This window comes from Oreochromis aureus, linkage group 2 (genome assembly GCF_013358895.1).
Source record: "Oreochromis aureus strain Israel breed Guangdong linkage group 2, ZZ_aureus, whole genome shotgun sequence".
NCBI classification, from domain to species: domain Eukaryota; kingdom Metazoa; phylum Chordata; class Actinopteri; order Cichliformes; family Cichlidae; genus Oreochromis; species Oreochromis aureus.
In genome coordinates, this window is record NC_052943.1 from 7,854,095 (window position 1) to 7,870,321 (window position 16,227).

Sequence of the window (16,227 nt, forward strand, 5' to 3'; positions counted from 1 at the left end):
ACAGGTTAGAGGAAAACCTTTTTCTGCTCACTTCCCTCGCCTTGATCTCTTTCTCCTTACATTGCAATCTATTCATTTCCTCCTGCTTGTCTTATAAGACAGTAATGGTGATACAGAAGTGTAATAAGACCTTTAGAAAAATACTTCCCAGTGTCCGGAGACCCCTAAACCCTCCAGAGGGAGACTATTCATAGAGGATTATTGGGCCTTTATTAAGTTGTCATGTCAGGTAAAGATTAAGCGGACCTGGTCCTGAACCACTTCCCTTTGAGAACATTGACTCAGTGGAGCCCCCTGGTGCCACAAGACCCCTGTACGAAAAGACTCTGAGGGAGTTCATCTAAAGGTCCCGTTGGAAGCCCTGAAACTAAAAGCAATCTATGAAGACTGCAGCTCTCAATCTGGAAGGTTTATAACTACAACATTGGGAATTTTTTGAAGTCTAAGAAATTGTCCGTGAAATTCTGTGAAACACTTCAGTACAGATGAAGGACTTCTGTGTTACTCACTTGTTGTGGCTTCTAACAATACAGAGTAGGGCCGGTGTTTTCCTTGCTGACACAAAGGAAGACTTTTGAAATTGAAACTCTGAAATTCAACCTCCAAACTGTCTGTGAGTTATAAAACGTCCTTACTCTAGATTTTTAAATGAAAATACGGAGTCTTGTGTACAATGCAGGCACATGGTTATTCCTGACAAGATCGGGAGCCTGGATTTCATAGATTTCACTCCATATTGGCACAATCAAAATAGCTACAGGAAACAGATCATCACTCAGCATTACATTACTTCACTTATGATTATTTTTACATTTTGCAGACATTTTTATTCACAAGTGACTTGAAATACTGTACAGCAGGGCTGCACAATGAAATGAACTTTAAGGGATATTTAAAATACATCCTCCATCAATTAAAATGCAAAGCAGAAGCAAATCAAGTGCTCTATAATCAGTGCCTGACCACATGCCTACATGTGCCAGTCAGCAGCTGTTCCCTGCACTATGCTGCTTAAAGTTTCCTGGACTAGTCTGGACAAGTAACACTATGTTAAAAGACAGCTATACAACAAAAATCAAACGTCTGACTCAAGCAGAAGGTGAAAAGCTTGTCCCTCAAAGCAGATCAGCATCCGCTGTTTGGAAAGACTTTGGAATTAGCACAAGGGATGTCTTGATGCATTCTCAATCATCCAGGAAAGTAAATCTCCAAAAGTTGATTCTGTTCATCTGGACGCAGCGTTTTGTGGGAGAAACGTTTCGTCACTCATCCAAGTGACTTCTTCAGTCTCAGCTGACTGCAGGTTTGCCCAATCTTATAAACAGTACATTTGCATAATGACTGAAACCAGCCCACTGATAGGAACAATGGGCTGGGAGGTCAGTTCATGACCATTGATCAACAACCACTGACCAAAACCCACTGATCAATGGCCATGAGGTTTTCAGTCATTATGCAAATGTACTGTTTATAAGACTGGGCAAACCTCCAGTCAGCTGAGACTGAAGAAGTCACTTGGATGAGTGACGAAACGTTTCTCCCACAAAACGCTACGTCCAGATGAACAGAATCAACTTTTGGAGATAGCACAAGGGATGTTAATCAAGAATAAAATGATATGCAAAGAGCTGTAGAGTTGAGTCTGCACCACAAAGCAACACAACTAAGTTATTAAACCACCGGAAAACCTCTCCACAAACTGCAGTATGATGAATGCATGAAGGCCACAAAACACACAAACAAGCAAAAACAATGTAAATCCATCCAGCGTCAATTCAGACATCCATAAAAGCATGTCACCGTTTCCATCTGAAATCAGTCCACTACTCCCAGTGAGTAATAAATGTTTCAGGAAAATGGTCAACGTGCGGGACAAAAAGCTTTGTTATCCCCTCATGCTGTTATTTTTTTCGAAAGTGGCAATATCAGTGCTGTATGCAAAACGCTGTAGGGGACATGTAGAGGGACCTCACAGCTGTCAAGCACGCCGTTTCAAGTTTTATTCATATCCATCGTGCAGGTGAAATGAATGAAGTGAAGGACTTTCTATTATTTGCCTGCAAAGATTAATTTCTAAAGACTGATTAACAGGAATGTAGAGCAATGTAAAGGTAAATGTAGCGCCCCGTTGATTTAATTTTTTGTTCGTTCTTTTAAAAGAGAAACACCAAATTTATTATTAATAGTAATTTAATTGTTATTAATTTTAGGTGAATTAGGAGGACCTATTTTGCGCACAGATGTGAAAGCAGTGTTCTGTTAATGTGACAGCAAAAAACACATTTTTTGTTACTTAAATCAAGAAATAACTGACAAATAACTGTGACCTCGATATCTAGGTAACACCATTAACTGCTAGTAAGGCTGAAGAACCTTGGAGTCTTTGACCAGGGTGTGTCCTTCAATGTGCATCATAAACAAATATGTAGGACTGCTTTCTTGGATTTGCACAATCTCTCTAAAATTAGAAACATCACGTCTCAGAGTGATGCTGAAAAACTAGTTCATGCATTTTTTACTTCTAACCTCAACTACTGTGATTCATTATTATGAGGTCATTCTAAAATATCCTTGAAAAGCCTTCAGTTTATCCAGAATGCTGCAGTGAGAAAACTGACAGGGACAGGAAAGAGAGTATATTTGTCCCATACTAGCTTCTCTTTATTGCTTCCAAAATCAAATTTAAAATTCATCTCTTCTTCAGTATTCTTCAATAATTAATTTATCTTCAATAATCCCCCATCTTATTTTAAAGACCTCAAAGTACCACATTAACTTTGCTCTCGGACTGCAGGCTTATTTGAGGTTCCTAGAGTTAGCAGCTTTCGGGCCCCTCCGGAGGTTTCTTCCTGTTAAAAGGGAGTTTTTCCTTCCTGCTGTTGCCAAGTGCTTGTTCAAAGTGCACAGGGTCTGATTATTGGGGTTTTCTCTGTATTATTGTAGGATCTTTATCTTACAATAAAATGTGCCTTGAGGTGGCTGCTGGTGTGATGTGGTGCTATATAAATAAAACTGAGTTGAGTATTAATGAAAATAATTCTTATTGTAATTTTGGGCATAATTGTGCAGCCCTACTGTACGGCACTTTAAACACGTATAAGACATTTGGCAACATTTTGTGACCAATTCCTGTGTGTTTACATGCCTGAGCAAGCCAGAAAAAGGTGGAAATTTAGGCCCCTTCTCAAAAAAAACAAAACAAAACAAAACAAAAAAAAAAACAGTTCTGAAGCACAGTGATTTATGTTCCCAACTGACTTGTCATCTCCAATTAGATTGTCAAATCTTGGATAACTAAGATGAATAAGACTCTAAAGTGTCTTCTGCTTATGAGTGATGAGATGTTCTGAATTAGGAGGGAAAATTTGCTACTGTGGCACATAAATAAAGGCTGGATGAAGTCATTAGAGAAGCTGTTAACAACATCGTACAAGCCGAGCTTGATCAGAGGCCAGGATACATTCAATCAACCCATAAAATTGGACACCAACTCACATTCATTAAATGACAGCCCCATACAACAAATAACTTTGTATATCCTTGTTTATTGGTCACCAGATGTCTTCCCGCCTCAACTCCATGTAGGCAAATTAATTAAATGAGCAAACTGAACCGAGCTTTGTTGTTTTGACTAAATGTGTTGAACAGTGCCAGCAGTGCCCAAAAGAAGCAATGGCAAAATTACAATCAATAATCTGTAAAAGCACTTTCAAGTCCATAAAAAGCATACTAGAAAATACACATTATTCAGTGTCCAATTAAGCTAAAGTAGCATCTGTTGGGCTGGAGTGGAGGCTGTATGGTGAGATCATGCTGTCTTTGACAAAGGAGGCTGGAGAACCCAATTTCAATAAATCTGCCCACATGAAAATGTAATGCTTATATCAACATATACAGTAGTTCCCAAACTGACAGCAACAGTTGGACTTAACTGGCAACCTGTGAGCCAAACAAAGGTACATAAACCTACTGAACAAACGCTTCTATCACCACATATTGAATCTGTATGGCAAAATTTACAGCCTTACATTTTGAAACTCCTTCCACTGTAGAAGAAGGCCCCATTAATAGGCAAGGATTACAATCCCCACCCAAACAAAGAAACTAAACAATACCCGTTTAGTTTAGTTTATTGCACTTTTGCAACTTCTCTCAAACATCCTACTGATGCCTCTATTAGCAACATAATGAGCCCTCAATAGGTGTGCCACTGAAGTGTGTTTGGGTTTGGGGAGGGGTGAGGTGAGGTGCAAAGACAGCTTTGGGTGGGAGCAAAGAATATAATGGATGGGAGGATAGGTGTGAGTGAACAGCCCTGTGCTGTTTTTCTTTTCGTTGCCTGTCTAATTGAAAGAGCATGTGCTTCACATTGTGTTTGTGATTGTTCGATTTGTGTCCATTCTTTTACCAGCATCCACATATTGAGCTGGTTTCGTGTTTTGTTTTGTTTCATCCCAGAAAATGTTATATCGCTACATGGGCAACATCATATATTTGCAGGTAGCCACTGGGAATCTGGGCATACCAGTAATTCTCAGAGCAGTGTTTAATTTTGAGACCTTTTTTTTTTTTTTTTTTTTTTTTTTTTTTTAAATTTAGCACTTGTTTCCTTAGGCTTGATCAAACATTTACCAGTGTCAGTTTTTAAAATGGATTGTAGTTAGATGTTCTTTCCAAGAGATATTGGATCTAATTGCCTGCCAACTCGTAGCTGAGAAAATCCAATACGGGCACGTAATGATAAAGTAAATAGTGCTTACAGTAGCCCAATAATTGAGCAAATGTAGCCAACCAAACGCCATAAGGAGATGAGAACTTCACATGATTACAAGGGTTTGTACCGTGTAAGCTTTTAATATAAAAAGCTGCTTTACACGGGACTCCACTGAACAGAAAAACCATTGTCTGATCATCCATTAATCTCTTATTTTAATGGGACCAGTAGGTGATGACCACAGAGTGCTCCAACTCAAAATTCAAATTCATTACAAGATACTGAATTGATGAAGTGACCCAATATTCTTAAAATATAGTTGTTGCATGATTTTCTGTAAAGTTCTCAGTCCGACATGTTTTACCATAAGACCATGCAGCACTGAATCGATGTCAGGCCTACCCTAAATGATTACTTTACATTATAAGAGCCTACTTGCCTAACACTACTAAACCTTCAGCATCCACTCTGCCTGACACACAAGACTGGAAAACAGTAGGCAATTAACAACAACAATGCCAGAGGAGAGCTGCTCTGTATTCAGTTTTTGAAATTCAAGTGTCAGTGACAAGAAACTCCAGGTGCGAAAAAACAAAACAAAAACCACACTTTGATTCGACGTGAATGCCTTGTCAGCGGACATTTTAATCCACAGAAGCCGTAATCAAGTGCAATACGTGTTGTAAAAAGGAAGCATCTAGCCTCAGTGGAAGCTGTGTTGTTATGATTAATTCTATTGGAGTGAGGAGTTGAATGTGTTTTCCGTGAGCCTAGCGTTCCTGATGGCCTTGCCAAGAAAATCTGCTGCTTAGCTTTAAGCTTTGAATCTGTAATGTTCAGACCTCATTTCACATCGGGAAATGGTTTGTTTGGAAAAAAAAAAAATAGGGGGACCTACATAGATCAGAGAGGCTGTTCGCTCGCTGCTACGCTTTTAGGGTGGATAATAAATGGTTCATGTTTTGTGGGGCTCAACTTGCAAAGAGTAACATCAGAATGATTTTTCAGGTACAAGTGTAAGGGGGAAGGCAACAAAAATGAGGGGATCTGACCTTATCCTTGTGTTTGTTTCTTTACGTTTCTATAAGCAATGTAAGAACCCCCAGAAAATGACACAAGTGACATTTGTAATGTCATATCAATGCTGAATTATTAACAAGCTTACTGCTAAGTCTAGTAAGGCGTAACCTTACTACACAACATGCTGTCTGGGCCTGAATGTGTGCCCAAAGTCAGCGCACTGTTGACTCAGTTGAATTGCTTGCCTGAGGCATTGGTGCCTGGACACATACATATAATTAGGAAAGGTCACTGTGCCTCCTGTCTTGTCAACAAAATCACTTCAAGATGACAAATTCTGGCTCAGGCTGAGCCAGACCTCCCTCAGATACCCTTGTCAATCAAGCGCCAGCAGGGCTGTCTGGGTAGCCTTAGGTGATTTCTAATTATGTCTTTTACATGCCATGCTAAATGGGGGAAAGCATAACAATGAGCCATACATTTGGCTGTAGGTGTGAAGTGAGCTTAAAGCGTTATCTTGTATAATTAAGAGGAAGCTGCTGAAAATTCACAAATAGCAATGGAACAGACATGAAAAAAATACACATAATTTCCTATGGAATTAAAAAAAAAAAAAAACATCTTATAGTTTGTTTTTTTCAATAATAATTTAAGTGAAAAGGGCAGCTTTTAACACAAGATATTAAAGAGCAAATGTAGCATGTGTGAAACCTCAGATGCCATAATAAGCCAGAGCTTATTAAAATAAATATCAGAAAGATTTTTGGCTGCCTTACACGCACATAGTGTTTTTTTAATCTCTCTTGTTCAGGCCAGGGGACTGTGAGAACTATTCCAAAAGCTTCAGTTTGGGTTTTTATATAGTTTATGGTGAATTTTAAAAACTGCTTTTAAGTTATTTCCTCTTGTAGAAACCAGCCTAGTTTTAGTTTCTGCTTCTTGACTATACAAGATTCTCGCATCTTGGGATCTCACCACATCCAATACTTGTGATACCCTTTTGATACCAAAATTCTGAAAACAATGAAGTATTATAGTTTATCCTTACATACTGAAGAATCCCCACAAGCACAGCAAATGAAATATGGCAACTGGCGCTTACCTCCATGATAACTCCGCCCCAATTCATTCATAAATAAGGTTGTAAGGGTTGGGTATTGAAGCAGTTTGCAGTTATCACAACTTGGCGAGTGACCAAGGGGTGATGACTAATTTTCCAAAAGACAATATGTAAAAAATGCTATCAAGCTTTGCAGAACAAGGAAAGAAATGCTTCTAAATTAGCAAAGCAACTAAAAGATCGACACTGAGATCTGTTTGAAGAAGTTTAGTAAGTTTCAATTTAACATGCAAAACATCAAATTATTGTCCTTGTCTAACATTAATACACATTACCATTTTTTTAAGACACAGCTACACTGTGCAATAGCAGGGGTTAAATAAATGCTTAAGCTAAAGTACTGTAGCTAACCTTATACTAAGTAGAAACATTAGCGTAAGGTTAGCAGGCTACTCGGCAACAACCGTAACGTTTCACCTGCCAATATAATGTTAATATTTTAAATAAACAGTCTGCTACCACCATGTCAATGATTTAAGGCAACTTTTCGATAAAATAGTTCGTGCTTAAATCAGTATTTAGTTTTGGTAACAATGAGGTATTGAGAATTGTGTAAGTCTACTTACACTGTACATGCAGAATTTGCTGATGTTGAATATGTTCTTCCCTCCATGCAGTATCTGACAGCCACACAACACAAACGCAGAAAATGTACATTTCTGTCGTTAATGTTGTTCTCATCAATTACTGCTCCTTTGTTCTTCAAACGTACCTTTGGTAACTGTGGCCAAAGATCTCCATTTCAACTCCATCTGTTCGCAGAACATGTTTCTAAAGCAACGCTGGCTTATCCATATGTTACTTTGTATACTTAACATTCTGCCTTTAGTCATAAGGTTGTAAGTATGCTTTTCCATAGGAGCCTTTTCTGCTTGTGCTAGACTGCCTTTCAGCAAAAAAAAGAACAGCCCTATTGGCATTTGTGCAAGCAGTTACATTTTTTTTTTTTTTTAAAATGTGGCCTCTAGCAGTAATGTGAATAAATGTATAGGAATTCCTCACCGTGATTACATAGAAAATTGAGCTATTTAATATGTGAAAACATTTTTTAAAGAAAGAAAAAAAGAAAAAAAAAAAAGCCATTTTAACCCCAACCAGATATTTTTTTCTGGGCCTTAACAAGGCACCTTGGAAATGCAAACAATGTCATTGCTCAGATTAAACAGTGCAGCTTAATTTATACTAGTGCTGAAATGAACTTGCTTATGCTGAGATTTCTGTTCTTTTTAGCAGAGAATAGTGTTAAGTTTTAGCTACAAATAAAGGCCACCATTACTATACTCCTATGGCAATGAATTAATCACTTCAAGCCAATGTTCATGTTCAGAGCTGATATTCAAATCTTAATTAAAGCTGTGTTCTAGTTGCTGTGTAGTGTAAAGAGCAATAGGGCATGGGAAACGTGCCAAAACGTGGACCTTTGCCTTCTGACAATACACCATCTTCAAGTTCTCCTAACTAAGAAAAAACAAAACAAAAACACAAAACTCAGTTTTTCATAATCTTTTGAGTCAATTAATTTTAAAACCAGCTAAACCAAAGTAAAATTGGTACATTTTAATTAAACTTAAGACAAAGTTACTTTGGAAAGCAAGTAGTAAATGAACTACTTAAATTATGCTAACACAACATCTTATATTTACTGTACTGTACTGCACTGTATTGTACATTTTTATAATGCAACTGCACAAGGCACAAACACTCTTTAACATATTTCAGTAACACTTACATGGGTCATGTCAGATTGTATGAAAAACTGACAAATATTATAATATGGTTGGAGGCATGAGTCTTTCCTGCAAATGTTCAGTTTTACTTGAAAGATTTTTTATAGATACTTTTTTGGGCCAAATAACACTTTTTTTTTCTGTAAACCTTCAGCTTTAGTAGCTTTTAGATGCACAGCATTTGCTTGGAGGAACCCGTCATTGTTCAATGTTACAATCAGCTATTATTTCTAATGAGTCCTACTGAGTCAATTAAAGCCTTTAAGACTTAAAGGGCTTAATGAAATTCTGTGACTTCACAGGTACAAGGCTACCCAAACCCAATTATTATTTTTTTAGTTCATTAAATAAAAACAGCAACATTTGAAGAAGTGCAAGTGCTAATTTTTTATTACACTGTTGCAGCACAGATTTCCTTTAGTTCCGTTCAAAACAAACCAAAAAAACCCAACAACAAACACCAAAACATGTAATTTCGAACTCGGTGAAGTGTTGATATTAACACCTGGGTTGCCACAAACGTGCATACGACTGTACCTGCCACACAGACAAGAGAATTTGAAAAAAATGAAACATTTACACAACAAATTTGATCAAATCTGGTCAAATCTTTTCAATGTGTGACCACATCAAATGACCTTCACACTGCTTTAAGCTTCCTTTCCTACTGCAAGCTTTACACTCTTTCCATCCAGTCAACTGTGTGATGAAGTGGAAGTGGCTTTCACATCGCTCCCTGGTGGCCTTAGTAAGAAACTATTAATCTACAGCTCTCCATATTGCATTCAGATCTGCTTTCCCCAGCCACCACCTGGCCTGAAGTAAAGGCCAAGAGAGGACCCAGAGGACTGGACAAGCTCTTATTATGAGCTGCACCAAGACACGTCTGGGTTTCTACGCACTTCCTCTGACAGTGACTGATGGCCAATTAACCATTTGGAGAAGAGTATTGATCACCCGGAGAACAGGAAAGACCTGAAAACGTCTCCTAACACACTGCTATTCTCACTGTGCAGTGTTAGCAACCAGACAGTACATCATGTATACTAAAAACAAATACAGGAAAGCCTTATCACACAAGATTGCATCTCAAGGCCAATCCCCAAACAGAGTGTTTTCAGATGGGTTTTTCCACATGTATCACTCACACCCGCCCACACCGACTCTGAGACGTCACGTTGGTACCCCTACATTTATTTTCCCGCTAATAGTAATGAAGTGTCTTCTCCTCAGACAGCTGTTTAAAAATCACACAAATCTGTTGTTGTTCTCCGATTATTAATGGTATCCGTGATGATCAAGCCTCCTAGTGTTACTATAAATACATAAAAACAATTTGATTTCCTTACGCTGAGGCTACATGAAAACCATTTTTCTGAATTTTACAATTACTGTAAATTCCTGCTGTAAATCAGGCCGGCGAAGATTGTCCTACAGCTCTGCTCAGAGCTGCTCTGTGCTGCTGACTGGGACACAGCTGCTTCTGATGATGCCTAAACGGGGGTCAGTCAAATCAGTGTGGATTGAAGCGCCACAGCGGTACTCATGTTCTACTCACATTTAATTTTTCTTACTGTGGATTCGCAGTAAGGGTGCACAGCTCTGGATGGCCCCATCTGTTGTCTGGTTAAATAAAAGTCACCAAAGTCATGGTCAAGAAACTCTGGAGACTCCAACTACAGAATACACTGGCGGCACTAGTAATGTCGTACCGTGAATAATTTCTGGGATATTAATATTCACGGGTCTTCACATTTTTATTTTTTATAAACAGCAAAAGAACAGATGAGCATCAAAGGTTAAAGCTCTGCTTTACATCTCCTTCCTCCTCATGATGCAGGAAGTGAGAGACAAAAGCTCCAGGGAAAATAACATTTGATTAGAACGTCCAGGGAAAGACCCGGGACTCAACTTAACAACCTCTTAACCTCTTCCACCAGCACAGCACCAGCTGCACTCATTTCCTCATTTCCACCAAGCTCGGAGGCAGCGCTCAAACGTTGACACTGGCAAAACACCACAAAACTGATGGGTCAAAGTTAGAATCACTGATGTTAAAGGATATGGGAGTGGAAACCACAGGAAATTAACTGATGACTGGCAGATGTAGCCCACAGATTTCGACCACCGTGATTTTCTTCCCACAGAAATTACCACAAATTCTCCTAGCAATAAAACATAACAATGGGTTATCAAATCTGCCAAAATGTTGGCTGGTTCTTAATAAAGAGGCAATTTCTGCCCCCATAGGCTGCTGTTACAGGACAATTAGCAGAAGGAGAAACAACAGTAGAAACTGAGCGCACTCTACAAACTGCTGATACAGTACACTGTCAGATGCTGTGACCTTCTGTGAATTATTGTACAGGTTTCCATTGAGGACACAGGGTAATCTCATCCCACATCAGAGGTGAAAGGTCAGTTTTATGCTACCTAGATAGAAAACCACAGATAGTAACTATGGCGTGCTAAATTTCAAGGGGGGAAAAAGCCCAACTTCAACCCCTAAGTGCTCTCACATAGACCTGAATCATAGAAATGGGGTAATTGAAACAAAAGGGCAGAGTTTGACAGAGATGTAGTGCCTTCACTGGGCCTCTGCACAGACTGCAGAAAATAAACCCAAACTCCTCCCCCTCTGTCAGGTTCATCCTCCATGTGTCCTTCCTTTACTCCTCAAGATAGCCATTTGCAAATGATAAGTGTAGGGACACAGCCTGTTGAAAGATAAGGCGCTTGGGAATTTGTCACCAAATGGAGCGTGCTCCTCCGCTGTTCAAAGCTGACCCTTGTTGACGTGCACTGTTTACCTTTTATTCATTTATTCTGAACTATTATCTCAGCCTTCATTAATCACGGAAACTCAAACTGAGAAAATGACTTTTGCGGGACTTGGACAGGAAAGGAATGAACTCATTTCATCCGTTTTCTGCCGTGCAAACAAATGATTAAAAGTGAATAATAACGCAATACATTTGATCAGTTCGTTCTCGGAAACAAGCAATCCAGCTCGCTCCGTCATTTTGATATCATCCAATTCAAATTTTGCGAGCTAAATTCATCGCACGCGCGTGTACTCCTCAGGAGAGAATTCGTTTTAATTCCTTACCGTTCCTTTGGTGTAATTGCCTCCTCGCTTGATATGTTCTGCATCTGTACATCATGCTAATTTACCGTGTATCAGCAGTTGAGAAAATAATTTTAAACAAAAATTTCCCTCCCACCACTGTTCAAGTCTCCCCCCTTTGTCTGTGTCATTTGTATTCATCTCCCACGACTGCAGGGAACGAAAACTCTTTCTGGTTGTAAATTATCGCTTCCCCGTAAAAGACCATATCCCTGCAAATACATGGCAATCATTTGCCATGCATTAGCTACGGGACAAAAACGAAGTGGTTTTAAATTCCTCTGACCAGAAGGCAATTTCCCCCAATAAATTATGTTAATTTCTGCTTTCGCTCTCCTTATCGCATTCTTTAGTGAGTCAATGAGGAGAGACAAAACTGGCTGTGAGAAAGACAACTCCGGGATGATTCACATTAGAATGATGAGAGACATCTGGCAAGAGAATCCCTTACAATACTGTACTAAGAAAAGGGGACTCACATATTGCTGTATTATGCAACAGACTTGTGGTTGTTGTCGTTTAATGGCCATCTCCTTGCATCAGCACAAGGTTTACACCCCGTGGAAATTGCTCTGAGGTGACTGTTCGCACAACTAGGAAGGTGCCTGATACCAAATCCCATGCTCCCTCGCTGAACCAGACAACAATCGCTTGGCAACGTTCTCACTGGGCAGATGAAAAACAAACAAATAATTCTGATTCTTGCTGCATGCAGGAACTAACAGGACATTAATAACAGGCAACAGACCAAAGTTTGAATACAGGGTAAAAAACAGAAGGAACAGGAATTGGACTAATCTGCAGACATCCACCTTAGACACACACACACAGCAGAAATGCATGTATGCAAATCCATGTGGAAACACCCTCCCACATACACAAAAACAACACACACGCACCTTGCATACTGAAAACATCGAGTGCTGTGCACACACGGGCACGCACATACACACACAAACTGGCAAATCAGAACGGTTCTTTGTTCCTGAGGCTGAAAGCGTACCTACCCCCTCTGTCCGGCCCGTCAGATCACTCACAACACAGTGAAAGGGAAAGTGCTCAGCTAGCTCAAACTTAGATTGGCAGGCCTACCTTTATTACTGAGTGAGTTATGTTTCCCTGCAAAAAAGGACAAGCCGGCTTTGATACTGACGAATGCCGAGTCAGCTCTTTGCCTCGCTACAGAGGACAGCTCGACTGAACTCGGCCGAGTCTGTCCCAGTCCTGATGTCGAAAGAATTGGCTTCCAAATTACCTTCCGATTCATTTCTGGATCTCACTTTAGCCTTAAAAAAAAAAAGACAAAAAAGTGGCCACTAAGCTGTGATAGGTGCCTGGAGGACTGCCTGTACTGACCTGATGTATGACAGAGTGACAAGACTGAAACATGGAGAAGAGCGGTCTGGAAGGAAATGTGATACAGACGAAAGACAGAAGAACGGGGAAGTGAGAAGAAATTTCACAATTAACCCCACATGCATCTCCCTCTATACATAATATATTCTCTTCAGGGGTCATGAGAAAGCTGTGAGCCTTATCCAGAAAGCAGTGAGTGACAGGCAGGGAAACACCCCGGTTAGAGCTCCAGTCCATCACCGAGCGAACAAAGAAACTGCAAACACCTTTGGGAATTCAGAGTCTTGAAAATCGACCTACAACCGCCGGTCTTTGGACTGTGGGAGGAAACCAGGGCACGCACAGGAAACCAAATGAACACGGCAGGAACACGCAACCTCCACACCAAAACAGCTTGCTGCGAGGCAACGGCGCTAAGCCTCTGAACCACCACGCCACCCATATAGAACCCAGGAACCCCATCAAAACACATCACTTCCAACATGAATCACAAACTGACTTGTAAATGCCAGCACACTGCTACTTACTTAGCTTGATATATGGAGGTCCCTCGAGCATGACTGTTTATTTAATCCTAATATATTCATAATTATACCCTAATTAATGCAAGGGAGGGAAAAAAAAAAAAGCCCGCTGAATTCATCATCTCGGTGTCCTGAAGCAGAAGACACAAATACAGCAACTTTAACATGTTTTGCCTTCCGTCCAAAGCAAGGTTAACAGTTTGGAAACAAGCGCGAGGCAAATGGTGTGTGGAAACTCTTGGGTTTTGGATACTCACCAGCAGCTTCCAGCTGTGTGGCACAGTCAGGGTGATATTTAGCATCAGAGGGAATGTTTAAATAAAGTGCTTTAAACAGTCCAAGTGCTGAACTGTGAAATAATGTGTTATGAGCAAGAGTGAAATTGACTGCATTGGCTGAATAACTAATGTGGACGTTAGATGGCTGGTTTGATTGTGCACCATGGTGAATATTAGGGGTCAGTGAACAGCACTCGGTTGAGTTGGATTTGAACAAAAATGAAAGAGGCATTTGCACAGCTGGTTGTGATCATGAGAACATTTTTCCTTTAAAAAAAAAATCAATATTAAAAGAGTATCTTTAGCTTATTTTTAGAAAAGGGATTTTGCTGCTGTGAGAAACTTCCATCCTCGGTGCTTTAGCCCACCTCGCTTGTTGATGATTGTTTTGCACATTTGCATGCAATCGGGGAACGTCTGGCCAAGCCACATCATAAAATCTAACTCATCAGTGCGAGTAGGTCGTCTACCAACTCAGTAAAGCTGTCAGCATACTGCAAATGCAGCAGGAATGACTCCTGGCCGGAGAGAAACGTGGAGTTGAACGATGCTGTCTGCAGCCAGCCGGAGAGGCTGTGACTACACTACGGTGTGCTCGGTCCGCTCTGTCCTCCACACACACGCACACAGCTCGGAGATTTAATAAGACAATCACGAGGGTGGCGTTACTGAAGGTTGTTTATGTGGCAGGAGGAAAGGAGCGCGACGTTACCGGGCACTCGCTTTTATTGTCCGCGGGCCCCGTGTCTGCCCCAATCATCTTTTTTATTATAGTTCTGATTTCCCCCTCTCTCAGGCAGGTGTTAGCCCCAAGTTACACGACAGCGGGAATAAAAACGCGTGCCATAAACTTCTCGTTGCTGCTTCGAATTTAAAGAAGAAGAAGAAGAAGAAGAAAGCTGGACGAGGTTATTTGGCATTTGTCTAAGTTTTAACCTTGGTAGTCACGTCTGAACCCCCCCGTAACCTTGAAGGTGTAGGCTAATTGACGAGTATTGGTGCTAGCAAATTAGGGAATAATAACGACCAACAACGTGCGCACCGGAATTTCGACGAAAACACCAGCAAACAACTTGTCACGTGCAAACCGTCCAGGTTCTACAACACACACACAAAAACTGTTTACCAGTAAATTAAATTAAATTAAATACAAATAATAAAAAGCAGAAACAGTTTAATTGCAGCCCAACTCACCACCAGTGCAGGTGAAGCCAGAGAGGACGAGCCAGAGCGCAAGGAGCGTGGCGCTGAGCCTACAGCGGACAAAGGGGCCCAGAAGTAAGGGCATCTTCGTGGGGTTTTTTTCTATCACCTAAGTTTTACAAAAAGGCAGAGAGCAGAGACGAAACACGAGCACACTGGGCTTTTTAAAGGTCCGGAGAGTGTCCTCTGTAGCACTTCACGCCTGTTCTTTTTTTCCCCTCACGCCCAAGTCCTTTCCTCAGCACATATCCTCCTGCCGTAGCGTGGCCATCAGTATCCCGGTCGTGCGTCTTCGTTGCTCAGAACAACGCATCACAGGTGTGGTAAATAAACTGCTGCCTCGCTCTCGCCTCCGCGGGGTTTACTGTAGTCTACTGTATTTCTCCAAAAGCAGCTATCCGTTCACAACTCTCCCTCCGTCTCGGAGCCGAGGAGGAGAGGGTGTTTCTTTGCTTTCTTTCTTCTCACTTTGCAGCCTTCGCGCGAAAGAATACCTTCTCCAAATGCGAAAAGGGAGAGAACTGGCATCGGAGAAGGAACATCTGCTTGCACAGCAATGCTGGAGTGCTTAGAGTCAGGGGAAGGTATAAGCTGCGATGGACGGAGGCGCAAAACCAGGAACGGATTTTGCCTGCACGCTGGGATCGGAGCGCCCTGAGCGCGCCCTACTGCTTTCTCTTAAACAAACATTTACATATCTTATAATACGCAAAACTAACCACACGCTGGAAAAATGCGCATAAAAATGGAAATCATTTCATTCACATCCACGCAATTAGTTTTTTTTTCTTCGTTTGTTTTTTTTTTTCACATCTTCTGCCTTACATGAAAATGATGGATATGACATTCAGCTATGCAGGATAGGAATCACATGAGTGCTTTGCATACAGATTCACACAGATCACATCTGCATGTCGTTGAGGTTCAGTTAAATATGCCTCTGGTTTGTCCGTGTGCGTCTGCGTCTGCATCAGTGATGGACAAACATGGGCGAAGAAGCACGAGGATTAGCACTCCCGTGAGAGTGTACACCTGTCAGCAAACTCACACCAGGATGTGACTTATGTTCCAGATAGCTTTTCCTCATTTTCTGGGGGTGTCAGTGGAGTGATTATCAGACTCTTCAGCCGTGCCTTTTACAACGCTGCCAAAAATCGA

General features: G+C 40.7%; 1 protein-coding gene across 3 annotated transcripts in view; it reads right to left on the reverse strand.

The window, feature by feature from the left end:
- The window catches only part of unc5a (unc-5 netrin receptor A), a 154,262-nt gene extending 138,628 nt beyond the window's left edge, over positions 1-15,634 (reverse strand). For all 3 annotated transcript variants that reach the window (XM_039616623.1, XM_039616619.1, XM_031745260.2), the window contains exon 1: positions 15,061-15,634. In XM_039616623.1, coding sequence (XP_039472557.1) covers positions 15,061-15,154 — 94 coding nt within the window. In that variant the 5' untranslated portion in view covers positions 15,155-15,634. The remainder of the gene's footprint in view (positions 1-15,060) is intronic.
- Between the last annotated feature and the right edge of the window lie 593 nt (positions 15,635-16,227).